Source organism: Dendropsophus ebraccatus, chromosome 7 (assembly GCF_027789765.1).
Source record: "Dendropsophus ebraccatus isolate aDenEbr1 chromosome 7, aDenEbr1.pat, whole genome shotgun sequence".
NCBI classification, from domain to species: domain Eukaryota; kingdom Metazoa; phylum Chordata; class Amphibia; order Anura; family Hylidae; genus Dendropsophus; species Dendropsophus ebraccatus.
In genome coordinates this window covers 6111798-6127053 of record NC_091460.1, presented here as the reverse complement: position 1 = coordinate 6127053, position 15256 = coordinate 6111798, and the positions used below count along the sequence as shown (strand labels likewise).

Sequence of the window (15256 nt, the reverse complement as noted above, 5' to 3'; positions counted from 1 at the left end):
TATATATATATATATATATATATACTGTGCTATACTCATATATAAATATATATATATATATATATACACTGTACTCTACTCATATGTATATATACTGTGCTATACTCATATATATGTATACTGTACTCTACTCATATATATATATATATATATATATATACTGTGCTATACTCATATATAGATGTATATTGTACTCTACTTATATATATATATATATATATATATATATACTGTGCTATACTCATATATAGATGTATATTGTACTCTACTTATATATATATATATATATATATATATATATACTGTGCTATACTCATATATAGATGTATATTGTACTCTACATATATATATATATATTATGCTATACTCATATATAAATATATATATATATATATATATATATATACTGTACTCTACTCATATGTATATATACTGTGCTATACTCATATGTATGTACTGTACTCTACTCATATATATATATATATATATATATATATATATTAATATATATACTGTGCTATATTATACTATACTGTACACAGCAGCAGTGTGTGGGGTATACACTGTATATACAGGTCTGCAGAGCATCTCACATGGTCCTCTCTGTACTCAGCAGCAGTGTGTGGGGGTATAAACTGTATATACAGGTCTGCAGAGCATCTCACAGGGTCCTCTCTGTACTCAGCAGAAGTGTGTGAGGAATACACTGTATATATAGGTCTGCAGAGCATTGCTCCGTGTCCCAGGACGGGCTGTGAGGGGGTCTCCTCTGCCTGGGTTGCTGTGTGGGGTATACACTGTATATACAGGTCTGCAGAGCATTGCTCCATGTCCCAGGACGGGCTGTGAGGGGGTCTCTTCTGCCTGGGTTGCTGTGTGGGGTATACACTGTATATACAGGTCTGCAGAGCATTGCTCAGTGTCCCAGGACTGGCTGTGAGGGGGTCTCCTCTGCCTGTGTTGCTGTGTGGGGTATACACTGTATATACAGGTCTGCAGAGCATTGCTCAGTGTCCCAGGACTGGCTGTGAGGGGGTCTCCTCTGCCCCCCTGCCTGTGTTGCTGTGTGGGGTATACACTGTATATACAGGTCTGCAGAGCATTGCTCCGTGTCCCAGGACGGGCTGTGAGGGGGTCTCCTCTGCCTGGGTTGCTGTGTGGGGTATACACTGTATATACAGGTCTGCAGAGCATTGCTCCATGTCCCAGGACGGGCTGTGAGGGGGTCTCTTCTGCCTGGGTTGCTGTGTGGGGTATACACTGTATATACAGGTCTGCAGAGCATTGCTCAGTGTCCCAGGACTGGCTGTGAGGGGGTCTCCTCTGCCTGTGTTGCTGTGTGGGGTATACACTGTATATACAGGTCTGCAGAGCATTGCTCAGTGTCCCAGGACTGGCTGTGAGGGGGTCTCCTCTGCCCCCCTGCCTGTGTTGCTGTGTGGGGTATACACTGTATATACAGGTCTGCGGAGCATTGCTCCATGTCCCAGGACTGGCTGTGAGGGGGTCTCCTCTGCCCCCCTGCCTGTGTTGCTGTGTGGGGTATACACTGTATATACAGGTCTGCAGAGCATTGCTCCATGTCCCAGGACTGGCTGTGAGGGGGTCTCCTCTGCCCCCCTGCCTGTGTTGCTGTGTGGGGTATACACTGTATATACAGGTCTGCAGAGCATTGCTCCATGTCCCAGGACGGGCTGTGAGGGGGTCTCTTCTGCCTGGGTTGCTGTGTGGGGTATACACTGTATATACAGGTCTGCAGAGCATTGCTCCATGTCCCAGGACTGGCTGTGAGGGGGTCTCCTCTGCCCCCCTGCCTGTGTTGCTGTGTGGGGTATACACTGTATATACAGGTCTGCAGAGCATTGCTCCATGTCCCAGGACTGGCTGTGAGGGGGTCTCCTCTGCCCCCCTGCCTGTGTTGCTGTGTGGGGTATACACTGTATATACAGGTCTGCAGAGCATTGCTCAGTGTCCCAGGACTGGCTGTGAGGGGGTCTCCTCTGCCTGGGTTGCTGTGTGGGGTATACACTGTATATACAGGTCTGCAGAGCATTGCTCAGTGTCCCAGGACTGGCTGTGAGGGGGTCTCCTCTGCCCCCCTGCCTGTGTTGCTGTGTGGGGTATACACTGTATATACAGGTCTGCAGAGCATTGCTCCATGTCCCAGGACTGGCTGTGAGGGGGTCTCCTCTGCCCCCCTGCCTGTGTTGCTGTGTGGGGTATACACTGTATATACAGGTCTGCAGAGCATTGCTCCATGTCCCAGGACTGGCTGTGAGGGGGTCTCCTCTGCCCCCCTGCCTGTGTTGCTGTGTGGGGTATACACTGTATATACAGGTCTGCAGAGCATTGCTCCATGTCCCAGGACTGGCTGTGAGGGGGTCTCCTCTGCCCCCCTGCCTGTGTTGCTGTGTGGGGTATACACTGTATATACAGGTCTGCAGAGCATTGCTCCATGTCCCAGGACTGGCTGTGAGGGGGTCTCCTCTGCCCCCCTGCCTGTGTTGCTGTGTGGGGGAGGAGTGAAGCTCTGGAAGCTTTTACTTTCATTTCCTTTGGCCGGGGGAGTGGAGACTTCTGCAGTTTGTTCTCCCAGAACAGCCGAAATCCAGCACTCCGCAGCCACAGCCGGGGACCCCCGACCACTGGATAGAATGTCCTGTGCGTCCATACAGGTACTGCTCAGCTACATGCCCACCGCACTGCAGAGACCCCCACCACACAGTGCCAGAGCCCCATACAGTGCCAGACCCAGAGACCCCCCCACATACAGTGCCAGATCTAGAGGCCCCCACCATACAGCTACAGCCCCCATACAGTGCCAGACCCCCCACCATACAGCTACAGACCCCCATACAGTGCCAGACACAGAGACCCCCACCATACAGCCACAGACCTTCATACAGTGCAAGACCCAGAGACCCCCACCCCATACAGCTACAGCCCCCCAAACAGTGCCAGATCCCCACCACCACCACCACCATACAGGTACAGACCCCCATACAGTGCCAGACCCCCCACCATACAGCTACAGACCCCCATACAGTGCTCGAACCAGAGACCCCCACCATACAGCCACAGACCTTCATACAGTGCAAAACCCAGAGACCCCCACCCCATACAGCTACAGCCCCCCAAACAGTGCCAGATCCCCACCACCACCACCACCATACAGGTACAGACCCCCATACAGTGCCAGACCCCCCACCATACAGCTACAGACCCCCATACAGTGCTCGAACCAGAGACCCCCACCATACAGCTACAGACCCCTATACAGTGCCAGACCCCCCCACCTTACAGCTACAGACTCATATACAGTGCCAGCCACAGTGACCCCCACCATACAGCCACAGCCCCCATACAGTGCCAGACCCCCCACCATACAGCCACAGACCCCACACAGTGCCAATGGAGAGACCCCCATTATACAGCCACTTACCGCCCCCATACAGTGCCAGACCCAGAGACCCCCACCATACAGCCACAGACCCCATACAGTACCAACACCCCCCGTACAGCCACAAAACACCATACAGTGCCAGACCCCACCATACTGCCACAGACCCCTATACAGTGCCAGACCCAGAGACCCCCACCATACAGACACAGCCGCCATACAGTACCAGACCCCCCCCCCCACCATACAGCCACAGACCCCCATACAGTGCCAGACCCAGAGACCCCCACCATACAGCCACAGAGCCCCATACAGTGCCAGACCCAGAGACCCCCATACAGTGCCAGACCCAGAGACCCCCACCATACAGCCACAGACCCCCATACAATACCAGACCCTCCCCCTCATACAGCCATAGACCCCTATACAGTGCCAGACCCAGAGACCCCCACCATACAGACACAGCCGCCATACAGTGCCAGACCCAGAGACCCCCACTATACAGCCACAGACCCCCATACAGTGCCAGACCCAGAGACCCCCACCATACAGCCACAGACCCCCATACAATACTAGACCCTCCCCCTCATACAGCCATAGACCCCTATACAGTGCCAGACCCAGAGACCCCCACCATACAGACACAGCCGCCATACAGTGCCAGACCCAGAGACCCCCACTATACAGCCACAGACCCCCATACAGTGCCAGACCCAGAGACCCCCCACCATACAGCCACAGACCCCCATACAGTGCCAGACCCAGAGACCCCCACCATACAGCCACAGACCCCCATACAGTGCCAGACCCAGAGACCCCCACTATACAGCCACAGACCCCCATACAATACCAGACCCTACCCCTCATACAGCCATAGACCCCTATACAGTGCCAGACCCAGACACCCCCACCATACAGACACAGCCGCCATACAGTGCCAGACCCAGAGACCCCCACTATACAGCCACAGACCCCCATACAATACCAGACCCTACCCCTCATACAGCCATAGACCCCTATACAGTGCCAGACCCAGACACCCCCACCATACAGACACAGCTGCCATACAGTGCCAGCAGCAGAGACCCCACCATACAGACACAGCCGCCATACAGTGCCAGACCCCCCCACCATACAGCTACAGACCCTCATACACTGCCAGACCCAGAGACCCCCACCATACAGCTACAGACCCTCATACAGTGCCAGACCCAGAGACCCCACCATACAGCCCCATCCCCATACAGTGCCAGATCCAGAGCCCCCCCCCACATACAGTGCCAGACCCAGAGACCCCCACTATACAGACACAGCCGCCATACAGTGCCAGTAGCAGAGACCCCCACCATACAGACACAGCCGCCATACAGTACCAGACCCCACCACCATACAGCTACAGACCCCCATACACTGCCAGACCCCCCACCATACAGCCACAGACCCCCATACAGTGCCAGACCCAGAGACGCCCACCATACAGCCACAGACTCAGTTGACTGCTGGAATGTAGACTGCTAGCCCAATAGACTGCTGGAATGTAGACTGCTAGCCCAATAGACTGCTAGAATGTAGACTGCTAGCCCAATAGACTGCTGGAATGTAGACTGCTAGCCCAATAGACTGCTGGAATGTAGACTGCTAGCCCAATAGACTGCTGGAATGTAGACTGCTAGCCCAATAGACTGCTGGAATGTAGACTGCTAGCCCAATAGACTGCTGGAATGTAGACTGCTAGCCCAATAGACTGCTAGAATGTAGACTGCTAGCCCAATAGACTGCTGGAATGTAGACTGCTAGCCCAATAGACTGCTGGAATGTAGACTGCTAGCCCAATAGACTGCTGGAATGTAGACTGCTAGCCCAATAGACTGCTGGCTTTCCTATTGTGTGAAGAGTTGAAGTTTTCTTCTTTCAGAAGGACAAGGGACTGGATTGTGTTGGCTGCATGATGGGGGGGATTAATGAAGTACAAGTACGCTGGTCTTAACTTAGGCACCGCCCCCTGTCCCCCTGCTGGATTCACTAAGGCTGCACTTACACATTCGGTAAAATTGTCCACGGTCGCAGATCCGCGAGCACGGACAATTGTAGGTACCATTAAAGTGAACGCAGCCATCCACATGATCCGTGGCGCGACCCCCACCACAATCCGCACTGCGAAAAAATAGGAGATGTCCCAGTGCGGATCACGGCACGAATCACCTGATATAGAAAAATAGAGGATGGTGATGTAGCAGCCATGAAAACTCAAGAAGGTGCAGGTCATTGGTGCAAGCCCTACAAGAAACACCGAGCCATGGAAAGATGTGGCCAAGGGTTATCTCCCGGTGACCCACAGTGGTAAAGACGGACAGTCATTCTGAGTGCATCTCAGCTGTTACCAAAAGTGCAAGGACAACCAGGGACGGCAAGCCAGTGGTCCATCATCTGGGAGATGTCCCATCCGGGATTTATAGATGAGAATCTTCTTAATGCAAGATAAGGGATGAAATGAGCGATGGGTAAACGTTAGGTCCTTGTAGATAGATCAGATGGTGAGAAGCGTTTGTGGGCGGAAAGAAAACCTCGCTGCCCTCGTTCTGCTCTCTGAGCTTCTTGACAGGAAACTGACACGTGATGTTATGTTATCAGGAAAAGTCGTGTCTTGTTTTGTATTGCTCGCACTTCACCCTGAGCTCCGTTCGGAGGAACTTTGTCGACAAATAATAATCTTATCTTTGGACTCAGAACATTCGTGCCCCATAATTGTCTTTATTGCAGAACCTGGATGTCGTGTTCCGATCATGGGTTGGTTCCGGTCGGCAGAGATGCGCCAGCTGCTGCACAACAAGTTTGTCGTCGTTCTCGGAGACTCCAGTAAGTGACGTCGCATTGCACAAATTGTGTATACAGCTGAACCCCTCATACGTACAGCAGTGTGCTCCCACCCCAGCTGATAGTGTGTGCCTGGTGTGTCCCAGGGACGCCTCCTCACGTCTCCAATGTCACCATCTGTCTTTCAGTTCAGAGATCCGTCTACAAGGACTTTGTGAAGCTGCTACGAGAAGACAGTCTCCTGTCTGATGTACAAATAAAAGACAAGGTGAGAGCATAGCTGCCTTCTCCTAACATACTCTGTGCTGCTGCCCGTAGGTAGAAAGTCGATGAGCTGAGGGACCATGAGACTTCAGCCCTGAGAGGGACCATAGCTCATCTCCTCCATCACATGGCTCAGCTCTCGTTGTTCTTTCTCCACAGGGGGAGCTGGGCTTTGAGAATGACACGCTGGTGGAGGGCGGCAAACGGGGTGAAATGCACAACAGGCCAACCTTTCGAGAAGTGCGGCAGTACCGGACCGGCCACCATCTTGTCCGCTTCTACTTTCTGACCCGCGCCTACTCTGACTACCTGGAGAGCGTACTGTCAGATTTCCAGAGTGGCCCCCAACCGGATGTGGTGATAGTAAACTCGTGCGTCTGGGATCTCATGAGGTGACCGATGTGTTTCTTTGTAGCAGCCCTCGCTGCCATGTTCATAATGTAGATACTCATTGTCCTCCTCTCCAGCAGGTGTAACCCCAATGCTCTAGAGACATACAAGACCAACGTGGATATCCTGTTCCAGCGCCTCAAGGAGGTGCTGAACCCCAAGTGCCTCATCATATGGACTTTGACCATGCCGGTTGGATACAAGGACCATGAAATCCCAGAGGTAACCACGTCAATGTCTTTGTGTCATAGAAGACCATAAAGTAAATGGCGCCCCCCATGTAACACCCTTGTTATGGGTTTGTGATTCCAGAACATAAGACACAACCTGCGATGGGACATTGTGGAGGCAAACTTCTTCAGTGCGACCATAGCGCACAGCCACAAGCTGGACGTGCTGGACATGCACCATCACTTCCTGGGCAACCTGCACTTCAGATGCAAAGATAGCATCCACTGGAACCAGCTGGCACATCGGAAGTACACCCAGATTCTGCTGACCCATATCGCAGAGTCCTGGGGGGTGGAGGTGCCCAGAAGTAGTATGCCGGAAGGTGCGTGATGACGCTTACCTTTATATTGTCTGAGGAGTTTGCAGTCTAATCACCCAGACTGGTCTCCATGTTACTTTTTCTCCCCCATGTTTCAGGATTTATGGCACACTTGGCTCCTCCTCACCCGGTTGCACCTGGAAGCGATCCCTATCCCAGACCGTACTCCACAATGCAAGAGCAAGATTATCCAAACCAGGGTAAGACCAGGAGTGTCATTCTGGGTGCAATGGTCAAGTATCACAATCTGTATGGTCCCATTATTATGACCACTTATTACCTTGGACATTGGCAGCAAGTAACTGATGTAGGAGTCACATGTACTGAGCAGCATGGTGGGTATATATGTATTCTTGTGCTGCTATAGTGACTATGGTGAGTGGACAACTGGCGCTATTGTGAATAAGCAACGTGCAAACTACAGTGCACAACGTGCCGTTGATGTGAGAGGTGAACGTCACGAAGATGCAGAGAGTAGACAACACGTTGTGGTGGAGCAGCTCACCTCTATAATCAGCCCAGGGCTTACTAGATGTGTGTAAGACAACAGATCAGCGATCCCCACTGTGTATGGGGCTCCGGAGAAGACGGATGGTCACTGTCCTTCAGCTTTAGTATTCCCAAGCAGTATTGGGATTGGACCTCCACTGGTTGGTAAAGGGCTGTCTTCTCTGCTGGTTGGTAAATGGTTGTCTTCTCCAATGGTTGGTAAAGGGTTGTCTTCTCCGCTGGTTGGTAAAGGGTTGTCTTCTCTGCTGGTTTGTAAATGGTTGTCTTCTCTGATGGCTGGTAAAGGGTTATCCTCTCCACTAACTGGTAATAGGTTGTCTTCTCCTCTGATTGGTCAAGGGTTGTCTTCTTTGTCTTCTCCACTGATTGGTAAAGGGTTGTCTTCTCTGATGATTGGTAAAAGGTTTGTCTTCTCCACTGATTGGTAAAGGTTTGTCTTCTCCACTGATTCACAAGGGTTTGTCTTCTCCTCTGATTGGTAAAGGCTGTCTTCACTGCTGATTGGTAAAGGCTGTCTTCACTGCTGATTGGTAAAGGCTTGTCTTCTTTGTCTTCTCTGCTGGTTGGTAAAAGGTTGTCTTCTCTGCTGGTTGGTAAAGGGGTGTTTTCTCCACTGGTTGTTAATAGGTTGTCTTCTCTGATGATAGGTAAAGGGTTGTCTTCCCTGATGATAGGTAAAGGGTTGTCTTCTCTGATGATAGGTAAAAGGTTTGTCTCCTCCACTGATTCACAAGGGGTTGTCTTCTTCGCTGATTGGTAAAGGGTTAACTTCTCCATCTGTCTTCTCCTCTGATTGTTAAACGGTTGTCTTCTCCACTGATTGGTAATAAGTTGTCTTCTCTGATGATGGGTAAAGGGTTGTCTTCTCCACTGGTTGGTATAGGGCTGTCTTCTCCGCTGATGGGTAAAAGGTTGTCTTCTCTGCTGGTTGGTAAAGGGCTGTCTTCTGTGCTGATTTGTAAGGGGTTGTCTTCTCTCATCGGTAAAGGGTCTTCTCTGATGATGGGTAAAGGGCTGTCTTCTCTGCTGATTTGTAAGGGGTTGTCTTCTCTCATTAGTAAAGGGTCTTCTCTGATGATGGGTAAAGGGTTGTCTTCTCCACTGGTTGGTAAAGGGTTGTCTTTTCCGCTGGTTGGTAAAGGGTTGTCTTCTCTGATGATGGGTAAAGGGTTGTCTTCTCCACTGGTTGGTAAAGGGTTGTCTTCTCCACTGGTTGGTAAAGGGTTGTCTTCTCTGATGATGGGTAAAGGGTTGTCTTCTCCACTGGTTGGTAAAGGGTTGTCTTCTCTGATGATGGGTAAAGGGTTGTCTTCTCCGCTGATTGGTAAAGGGTTGTCTACTGTGCTGATTTGTAAAGGGTTGTCTTCTCTGATCAGTAAAGTGTTGTCTTCTGATTGTTAATAGGTTATCTTCTCCTCTTATTGGTAAAGGGCTATCTTCTCTGCTGGTTTGTAAAGGGTTGTCTTCTCTGCTGATTGGTAATAGGTTGTCTTCTCCTCTGGTTGGTAAAGGGCTGTCTTCTCTGCTGGTTGTCAAAGGGTTGTCTTCTCTGCTGGTTGGTAAAGGGTTGTCTTCTGTGCTGATTGGTAAAGGGCTGTCTTCTCCTCTGGTTGGTAAAGGGCTGTCTTCTCTGCTGGTTGGCAAAGGGTTGTCTTCTCTGCTGGTTGGCAAAGGGTTGTCTTCTCTGCTGGTTGGTAAAGGGCTGTCTTCTCTGCTGGTTGGTAAAGGGCTGTCTTCTCTGCTGGTTTGTAAAGGGTTGTCTTCTCTGCTGGTTTGTAAAGGGTTGTCTTCTCTGCTGGTTTGTAAAGGGTTGTCTTCTCTGCTGATTGGTAAAGGGCTGTCTTCTCTGCTGGTTGGTAAAGGGTTGTCTTCTGTGCTGGTTTGTAAAGGGTTGTCTTCTCTGCTGGTTGGTAAAGGGTTGTCTTCTCTGCTGGTTTGTAAAGGGTTGTCTTCTCTGCTGGTTTGTAAAGGGTTGTCTTCTCTGCTGATTGGTAAAGGGCTGTCTTCTCTGCTGGTTGGTAAAGGGTTGTCTTCTCTGCTGGTTGGTAAAGGGTTGTCTTCTGTGCTGATTGGTAAAGGGTTGTCTTCTCCACTGGTTGGCAAAGGGTTGTCTTCTCTGCTGGTTGGCAAAGGGTTGTCTTCTCTGCTGGTTGGTAAAGGGCTGTCTTCTCTGCTGGTTGGTAAAGGGCTGTCTTCTCTGCTGGTTTGTAAAGGGTTGTCTTCTCTGCTGGTTTGTAAAGGGTTGTCTTCTCTGCTGGTTTGTAAAGGGTTGTCTTCTCTGCTGATTGGTAAAGGGCTGTCTTCTCTGCTGGTTGGTAAAGGGTTGTCTTCTGTGCTGGTTTGTAAAGGGTTGTCTTCTCTGCTGGTTGGTAAAGGGTTGTCTTCTCTGCTGGTTTGTAAAGGGTTGTCTTCTCTGCTGGTTTGTAAAGGGTTGTCTTCTCTGCTGATTGGTAAAGGGCTGTCTTCTCTGCTGGTTGGTAAAGGGTTGTCTTCTGTGCTGATTGGTAAAGGGTTGTCTTCTCCACTGGTTGGTAAAGGGTTGTCTTCTCCACTGGTTGGTAAAGGGTTGTCTTCTCTGATGATGGGTAAAGGGCTGTCTTCTCTGCTGGTTGGTAAAGGGCTGTCTTCTCTGCTGGTTAGTAAAGGGTTGTCTTCTCTGCTGGTTGGTAAAGGGTTGTCTTCTCTGCTGGTTGGTAAAGGGTTGTCTTCTCTGCTGGTTGGTAAAGGGTTGTCTTCTCTGCTGGTTGGTAAAGGGTTGTCTTCTCTGCTGGTTTGTAAAGGGTTGTCTTCTCTGCTGATTGGTAAAGGGCTGTCTTCTCTGCTGGTTGGTAAAGGGTTGTCTTCTCTGCTGGTTTGTAAAGGGCTGTCTTCTCTGCTGGTTTGTAAAGGGCTGTCTTCTCTGCTGGTTAGTAAAGGGTTGTCTTCTCTGCTGATTGGTAAAGGGTTGTCTTCTCCGCTGGTTGGTAATAGGTTGTCTTCGCTTCCTCCAAGCTGGGGGAGGGGTGGCCCACAGAAGAGAGCGGTGGTCTACTGCCACCACTCCTATTACATCGTATCACAATCAGGATTTTAGAACATGCTGAAAGACAAGGATCAGTCAACATCGTTCATGTTGGCTTATTGTTGCCTTTCAACCCGAGCTATCACACCAAACGGTTATTGGCCGGAACAGCCGGTAATAGACTAAGTACTGTGTGCACACATGACCTGTCTGTGTAGATTCTCCCTGTGTATATCCTGTATACTGGGCTCCGGATGGTTACAGTTATGGTGTTTTCTGTGTTTCAGCTCCTTTCCCGTATGTGCCTGTGCCTGATATTTTCCTGACTGCAGTTATTGCCTCCAGCTTCCTCCCCTCTTTCCCAGGTAATACCTGCACAGTCAGTGGCCATTGGGGGGGGGGGGGGGGGGGGGGGGGGGGGGTGATCTATAGAAGTGGGGGAACCTGCTGGAAACCTATCATCCTCATCTGCAACATTCAGAATTACTATTGGTGCAGCATTAGACTCTGTAGCAGCACTACCATTATAACCACCTACAGTACCACACGTACTATTACCACTACTACCACCAGCACTACCATTATAACCACCTACAGTACCACACGTACTATTACCACTACTACCACCAGCACTACCATTATAACCACCTACAGTACCACACGTACTATTACCACTACTACCACCAGCACTACCATTATAACCACCTACAGTACCACACGTACTATTACCACTACTACCACCAGCACTACCATTATAACCACCTACAGTACCACACGTACTATTACCACTACTACCACCAGCACTACCATTATAACCACCTACAGTACCACACGTACTATTACCACTACTACCACCAGCACTACCATTATAACCACCTACAGTACCACACGTACTATTACCACTACTACCACCAGCACTACCATTATAACCACCTACAGTACCACACGTACTATTACCACTACTACCACCAGCACTACCATTATAACCACCTACAGTACCACACGTACTATTACCACTACTACCACCAGCACTACCATTATAACCACCTACAGTACCACACGAACTATTACCACTACTACCACCAGCACTACCATTATAACCACCTACAGTACCACACGTACTATTACCACTACTACCACCAGCACTACCATTATAACCACCTACAGTACCACACGTACTATTACCACTACTACCACCAGCACTACCATTATAACCACCTACAGTACCACACGTACTATTACCACTACTACCACCAGCACTACCATTATAACCACCTACAGTACCACACGTACTATTACCACTACTACCACCAGTACTATTACCACTACTACCACCAGTATTATTACCACTATTACCACCAGCACTTCCACCAGTATTATTACCACTACTACCACCAGTACTATTACCACTACTACCACCAGCACTTCCACCAGTATTATTACCACTACTACCACCAGTACTATTACCACTACTACCACCAGTATTATTACCACTACTACCACCAGTACTATTACCACTACTACCACCAGTACTATTACCACTACTACCACCAGTACTATTACCACTACTACCACCAGTATTATTACCACTCTTACCACCAGCACTTCCACCAGTATTATTACCACTACTACTACCAGTACTATTACCACTACTACCACCAGTACTTCCACTAGTATTATTACCACTACTACCACCAGTGTTATTATCACCACTACTACCACTAGTATTATTACCACTATTACCACCAGTATTATTACCACTGTGACCATCAGCACTGCCACCAATACTATTAACACTACTACCACCAGCTCTACCACAGTACCATTACCTACACCATTATTATTATTACCACTACTACCACCAGCACTATTACCACTACTACCACCAGCTCTACCACAGTACCATTACCTACACCATTATTATTATTACCACTACTACCACCAGCACTATTACCACTACTACCACCAGCTCTAGCACAGTACCATTACCTGCACCAGTACTATTACCACTACTACCACCAACTCTACCACAGTACCATTACCTGCACCAGTATTATTACCACTAATACCACCAGCAATACCACAGTACTATTAACTCCACCAGTACTATTACCACTACTACCACCAGTACTATTACCACTACTATCACAGTACTATTACCACTTCTACCACCTCTTCTACACTAGTACTACTATTACAGCACTAGGCTGTACTGGTCATTTGGAGCCTACTCCTCTCCTCGGAGATGAGATCCCTATTCTCGGCCACAGCCCTCAGTTCCAGAGGGAGATCAGTGATGCTTCATCTTCCATGTTTTTTGTGTTTCAGGTCCTCTCCCCTTTGTTCCAGTACAGAACAATACTATAGCCCCCGGCTTCTTCCGTTCTCCTCCAGGTAATATCCACACAGTCATGGTCCACGGGGTCAATGTATAGAGGTGGGGGTCAATGTATAGAGGCAGGGGTCAATGTAAAGAGGAGGGGTTACTGTATAGAGGCAGGGATCACTGTATTGAGGCAGGGGTCACTGTATTGAGGCGGGGGTCACTGTATAGAGGTGGGGTCAATGTATAGAGGCGGGGGTCACTGTATAGAGGCAGGGGTCACTGTATTGAGGCAGGGGTCACTGTATTGAGGCGGGGGTCACTGTATAGAGGTGGGGTCAATGTATAGAGGCGGGGGTCACTGTATAGAGGCAGGGGTCACTGTATATACAGGCGGGGGTCGGGGTCACTGTATAGAGGCGGGGGTCACTGTATAGAGGCAGGGGTCAATGTATAGAGGCGGGGGTCTTTGTATAGAGGCGGGGGCCACTGTATAGAGGCAGGGGTCACTGTATAGAGGTCAGGGTCACTGTATAGAGGCCGGGGTCACTGTGTAGAGGTCGGGGTCACTGTATAGAGGCGGGGGTCAATGTATAGAGGAAGGGGTCACTGTATAGAGGCCAGGGTCACTGTATAGAGGTGGGGTCACTGAATTGAGGTGGGGTCACTGTATTGAGGTGGAAGTCACTGTATATACAGGCGGGGGTCACTGTATAGATTGAGGGGTCACTGTATAGAGGCGGGGGTCACTGTATAGAGGTGGGGGTCACTGTATAGAGGTGAGGTCAATGTATAGAGGGTGGAACCAATGTATAGAGGGTGGGACCAATGTATAGAGGGCGAGACCAATGTATAGAGGGCGGGGGACGATCCTATTACTACATCACCAGAACCATGGCCACCCATACCATCAATTCTATTACTACTAACACCACCAGCACTACCACCAGTTCTATTAGTACTAACACCACCAGTACTACCACCAGTACTATTACTACTAACACCACCAGTACTACCACCAGTACTATTACCACTACCACCAGTACTACCATCAGTACTATTACCACTACCACCAGTACTACCATCAGTACTATTACCACTACCACCAGTACTACCATCAGTACTATTACCACTACTACCAGTACTACCATCAGTACTATTACTACTAACACCACCAGTACTACCAACAGTACTATTACTACTAACACCACCAATACTACCACCAGTACTATTACCACTACCACCAGTACTACCATCAGTACTATTACCACTACTACCAGTACTACCATCAGTACTATTACTACTAACACCAGTACTATTACTACTAACACCACCAGTACTATTGCCACTACCACCAGTACTATTACCACCACCAGTACTATTACCACTACCACCAGTACTATTACTACTAACACCACCAGTACTACCACCAGTAATATTACTACTACCACCACCAACACTACCACCAGTACTATTACCACTACCACCACCAACAGTACCACGAGATCACGGGTGTTCCTACTCTACTCTAATACCTAGTTCGTGCAATTCAAGCACGCGACCGTAAACCCAGCAAGTGAAACACTTCTTTGATATATCTGAGGAGACTAATCCTTCACGATATGGTCATAGGAGGCCCCCTGGAGAGGAATATAGATGTATAACAAGCTACAGAAACAAGTGTTTTCTGACTCTTTGACTTCACCGGAAAATAAGGAAGTGAAAGTCAAACTAGAGGAAGTGTCTGGAAAGAACAGACCAGCTAACCGCAGCTGCTTAGACAAACTACTAGACTACTACTCCTATCATACACTCTTTGTGTTACATGCAGCCACAGTGTCTGAAGGAAGTAAGAAGTTTCACTTGCATTAAACTTTAACTGACAAATATTAACATACGGCCGCTCCAAACAATATATTCAGAACTGGTCTTGTCCAGCGCCACAGCCAAGGTTAATACACTGACTTGAGACGGATAGGTTCTCTTGTAAACCTCAAATATCTA

The 15256-nt window shown here is 49.1% G+C and overlaps 2 protein-coding genes across 12 annotated transcripts in view; one reads left to right on the top strand and one right to left on the bottom strand.

Annotated features, from left to right (window-relative positions):
- LOC138797242 (PC-esterase domain-containing protein 1A-like) overlaps positions 1–15256 on the top strand; it is a 66389-nt gene that overhangs the window by 7682 nt on the left and 43451 nt on the right. For 9 of the 11 annotated variants that reach the window (XM_069977115.1, XM_069977113.1, XM_069977112.1 and 6 more), the window contains exons 2-9: positions 6161–6256; positions 6403–6482; positions 6638–6870; positions 6946–7090; positions 7181–7421; positions 7517–7618; positions 11217–11294; positions 13258–13323. In XM_069977115.1, coding sequence (XP_069833216.1) covers positions 6184–6256; positions 6403–6482; positions 6638–6870; positions 6946–7090; positions 7181–7421; positions 7517–7618; positions 11217–11294; positions 13258–13323 — 1018 coding nt within the window. In that variant the 5' untranslated portion in view covers positions 6161–6183. Of the gene's footprint in view, positions 1–2582; positions 2676–6160; positions 6257–6402; positions 6483–6637; positions 6871–6945; positions 7091–7180; positions 7422–7516; positions 7619–11216; positions 11295–13257; positions 13324–15256 lie in introns of those variants that run through there. The other 2 variants (XM_069977106.1, XM_069977108.1) reach the window with 2 other exon arrangements.
- The window catches only part of LOC138797243 (PC-esterase domain-containing protein 1A-like), a 68916-nt gene that overhangs the window by 53155 nt on the left and 505 nt on the right, over positions 1–15256 (bottom strand). The gene's annotated exons all lie outside the window — the stretch shown is intronic.